Source organism: Peromyscus californicus, unplaced genomic scaffold, assembly GCF_007827085.1.
Source record: "Peromyscus californicus insignis strain IS unplaced genomic scaffold, ASM782708v3 Scaffold_10__1_contigs__length_136768540, whole genome shotgun sequence".
NCBI lineage: Eukaryota > Metazoa > Chordata > Mammalia > Rodentia > Cricetidae > Peromyscus > Peromyscus californicus.
Window position 1 is genome coordinate 48,004,482 of NW_026294391.1, and position 3,887 is coordinate 48,008,368.

General features: G+C 39.2%; 1 protein-coding gene across 1 annotated transcript; it reads left to right on the plus strand.

Annotated features, from left to right (window-relative positions):
• The first annotated feature begins 361 nt into the window (after nt 1–361).
• LOC128116602 (melanoma-associated antigen B3-like) lies at nt 362–1,360 on the plus strand. The gene has a single exon (XM_052748000.1). The coding sequence runs from the start codon at nt 362–364 to the stop codon at nt 1,358–1,360; it is 999 nt and encodes a 332-aa protein (XP_052603960.1).
• The last annotated feature ends 2,527 nt before the right edge of the window (nt 1,361–3,887 follow it).

The window sequence follows — 3,887 nt, forward strand, 5'->3', positions numbered from 1 at the left end:
CAATTCCCCACCTAGCTATAACCTGATTTGCCATAGGCCAAATGGCTTGATTTATCAACCAATCAGAGCAACACTTATTCACGCTGTACAGAAAGATATCCTACAGCAGATAAGCTTTGTCACTGCCCAAGCAACAGCCTAAGATGCACTTTATCTTACTCCACTGAGTATGAGAGAATTATAAGAGAAGCCCTCTATGTTCCTGGAGCAGTATTTTCATAGAAACCCATTGAGGGAGAATTAAACACAAGGAGGCCTCCTCCTGGTGAAGCTGCTCATTTTATTTTCTTCTGTCTCCATTTAGGTACCTGAATCTCCCAAATCCTGCTATTATCCTTGCTGTTGTCCTTAATCAGTCATCATGCCTCGAGGTCAGAAGAGTAAACTAAATGCCCGTAGGAGACGACGCAGAGCTCGAAATGATGCTCGGGTTTCTGAAGGTGCACAGAAAACAGTAGAGGCAACAGAAGAGTCCTCTCCTGAATCATGTGGTGCCTCTGAGATGCCAGAGAAACAGTCAGTTTCCAGCATAACTACTGGTGTCCTTTCTTTCAGTATATCAGATGAAAGTTCCATTGATGATCTAGATGATGAAGAAAACCTTTTGGGGAATTACCATTCCATTAGTCTCCACCAAGATATTCTAGCCAGAAAGGTTTCCGTGCTGTCACAGATTCTCCTTGACAACTACAAAATAAGGAAGCTTACTACAATGGAAGATATGATGCAGGTTATTGATAAGGAAGAAATCAACGCCTTCCCTGAGATCCTCAAGAAAGCTGCTGAGAGACTTGCAGATATCTTTGCAGTTGAACTGAGGGAAGTTGAATCAAGCAGGCGAGTATATGATCTTATCAGCAAGCTGAAACTCCCCAACAATGGGAGGGTTCGTCCTGGCCAGGGCTTACCCAAAACCGGTTTCGTGATGACTGTCCTAGGCATGATCTTCATGAATGGCAACTGTGCCCGTGAAGAAGATATTTGGAGAATGCTGAGATCTATGGAAGTGTATCCTGGGAAGAAGCATCGCATCTTTGGTGAGCCCCGGAAGCTCATGACCCAGTATTTGGTGAAGCTGAACTACCTGGAATACAGGCAGGTGGCTGGCAGTGATCCTCCACGCTATGTGTTCTTGTGGGGTCCCAAAGCATATGCAGAAACCAACAAGATAACTGTCCTCAAGTTTGTCAACAAGATCTATAAAATCTCCCCTCGTTACTTCTCAGATCTTTATGAAGAGGCTTTAAAACAGGATAAAGAGAAGGATCAAGGCAACCGTGAAATCATCCCTGACACTCCTACCAAAGCTTTTTACCAAGGTGATATGGCCACAGTTTTCTCCCCTGCCCAAGTATGGTGATGTTTTATTTCCATAAAGAAAATATAGCAGCATAATAAGGATTTTCTTGAAAGCATGAAAGAAGCCTGTAGTAAACAGGGTAATGCAGGGAAGGGATAGATAGAACTTAAAACATGAGTAAGATTTGTTTTCTGTAATTGCTTTTGTTCTATTTGATAAAGTTAACTGTTTGAAAACTTTCTCCTTGGCTGTTGTAAAAAAGTAGAAGAAATTAAATGTTTATTAATTAGATTTCATTTATTGACTCTCATTCACTGACCATTCCTGTTCCCAAGTTTTATTTTTGTGACAGGGTCTCATGTAGTTCAAACTGGCCTCGAACTTGCTATGTACCTGTGACTGGGCTTAAACTTTTGATATTACTGCCTTCTCATCTCATGTATTGAGATTATAGATATGAGCTGCTACACCTGGCTCACTAAACACTCCTTGAACATGTGTGCCCTTTGTAGCAGTATTGAAATGCTAAGATGAAAATCCCAGATTCTCATAGAATTTGTTTTTTATTGAAAATAGATTCTTTCTTATACAACGTATCCTGATTACATTTCCCCTCCCTTAACTCCTCCCATTCAGATCCACTCCCTTTTTTTCTCTCATTAGAAAAATGAAAAGGATTGCTTGATAATCCTGGGAAACCTGTTCTTTTTCTTTTTTCTTTTTTCTTTTTTTTTTTTTTTTTTGTTTTTCAAGACAGGGTTTCTCTGTAGTTTTGCACCTTTCCTGGAACTCACTTTGTAGACCAGGCTGGCCTTGAACTCACAGAGATCTACCTGCCTCTGCCTCCCAAGTGCTGGGATTAATGGCATGTGCCACCACCGCCCGGCAAGAAGAAAGGCTTCCCTGACCGGGAATCGAACTGTTCTTTTTATTTTTTTAAGGGAAAGAGGAGGGGTGGATCTGGGGTATAGGGAAAGTGGTGAGTTGTAGAAGGACTAGGAAAAGTAGAGGGAGGGAAAACTGCAGTTGGGTCAAGATGTAATGTCTGAGAGAAAAATAAAACAACCAATGGGAAGAAACTGACGAGGCTTCTATTGGATTATAATATAATATGATAAAAACAAAAACTAATGCATCAGAATTGGAGAAAACAAACAGAACAAAAAGATCCCAAGAGATAGCACAAGAAATAGAGACTCACTTGTTTGCACACTCAGTAATCCCATAAAAACACTGATACTGAAAGTCATAATGTATACAAAGAGGAGCTGGAGTGTAAAATGAGAGAGGAAATATATATATACACATATATATGTTATAAATTTAAAGTATATTTTTTAAGGAAGAGCCCTGACATGACATTATAAGACAAGGAACCTCCAAAGATGTTTTCTGTTGGTCATCTACTGCTGGTCATGTAGTCTTCCATGAAGAGTGGTTTTTTTGTTCTCCAGTGAGACTCCCTTGAAGAAAATTAAGTTTTCATTTGCAAGTGCTTATCAATTTCACCTCATAGAATTTTTGAATGTCTTAATCTGTTTTTATCAGTAAGATGATGTAGATCCTTATGCTTAAGATAATGTGAAAAGAGGGAGTAATGATGAAGGTGTTCCTAATGAGTGTTATCAAGTAGAAAGTCTCAGAGGAAAGTATTTTGGATGTTTGTGAAAGAACAAGTCCCCAGTGGAAGGTCAATTCCATTTATCCTGGGTCATGGGATAATTATGCTTGTAGAAATGGTGTGTTCTACACAGAGAAACCCTGTCTCAAAAAAAAAAAAAAAAGAAATGGTGTATAACTCTCAGGTCTTCAGATACTGTGCCGCAGAGTTGACAGACAAATCCCCTAAAGTCTGTGCTGGCTGCTCTTGCAAAGTGGGTGCAGGTATGGTGTTGGTGGGGACATAGCCTTAACAGAAATTTAATTTTCACAGTCTGATGGCTGGGAGTACAAGATGAACAGGGTAACAAGTCCAGTTCCTGAGGAAGCTATCCTCCTGTGCTGGCAGACAGTTACATTCAAGTTTTTGCCTCAGTAGGAGACAGGAAGCAACAGTGGGGAAGGTCAGAGATGAAGGAAATAATACATTTTATAGTATTCTACAAGTTCAACTTTCTGAAAACAAATGAAGGTTGGTTAATGGAAAGAAAATGTGTGAAACTATTTGCACCATATATAAGAGGTATGGTCCTTATCACCTACCTAGTAGTTTAAGTCAAGCAAAAGTTCATACAGACATGGCAAAAGCCTAATACAATGCAAACTGTAAAACAGTAAATGGAAAAAAGAAAGAGACCTAATTCTAGAAGTTAGTAAAACACAAGCTGCTCCATTTGCTCTGCAGAGGCATTTTAGTTTGATGAGCTACATTTGTTTACTTCCACTTTTGTTGCTTCTGCTTTTCTTGTCACATTCAAATGACCATCACTACACACAATGTTAAGTTCAGTTTTCCCTGTGTTTTCTGAGAGGTTTTTCCCAGTGGGACTTTAAAATTTAAGTAAATTATTTTGATAATTTTTTATATAGTGTAAGACAAGGACTCAGTATCACCCTTTTGCATGTATATACACTTTTACAAAATAGC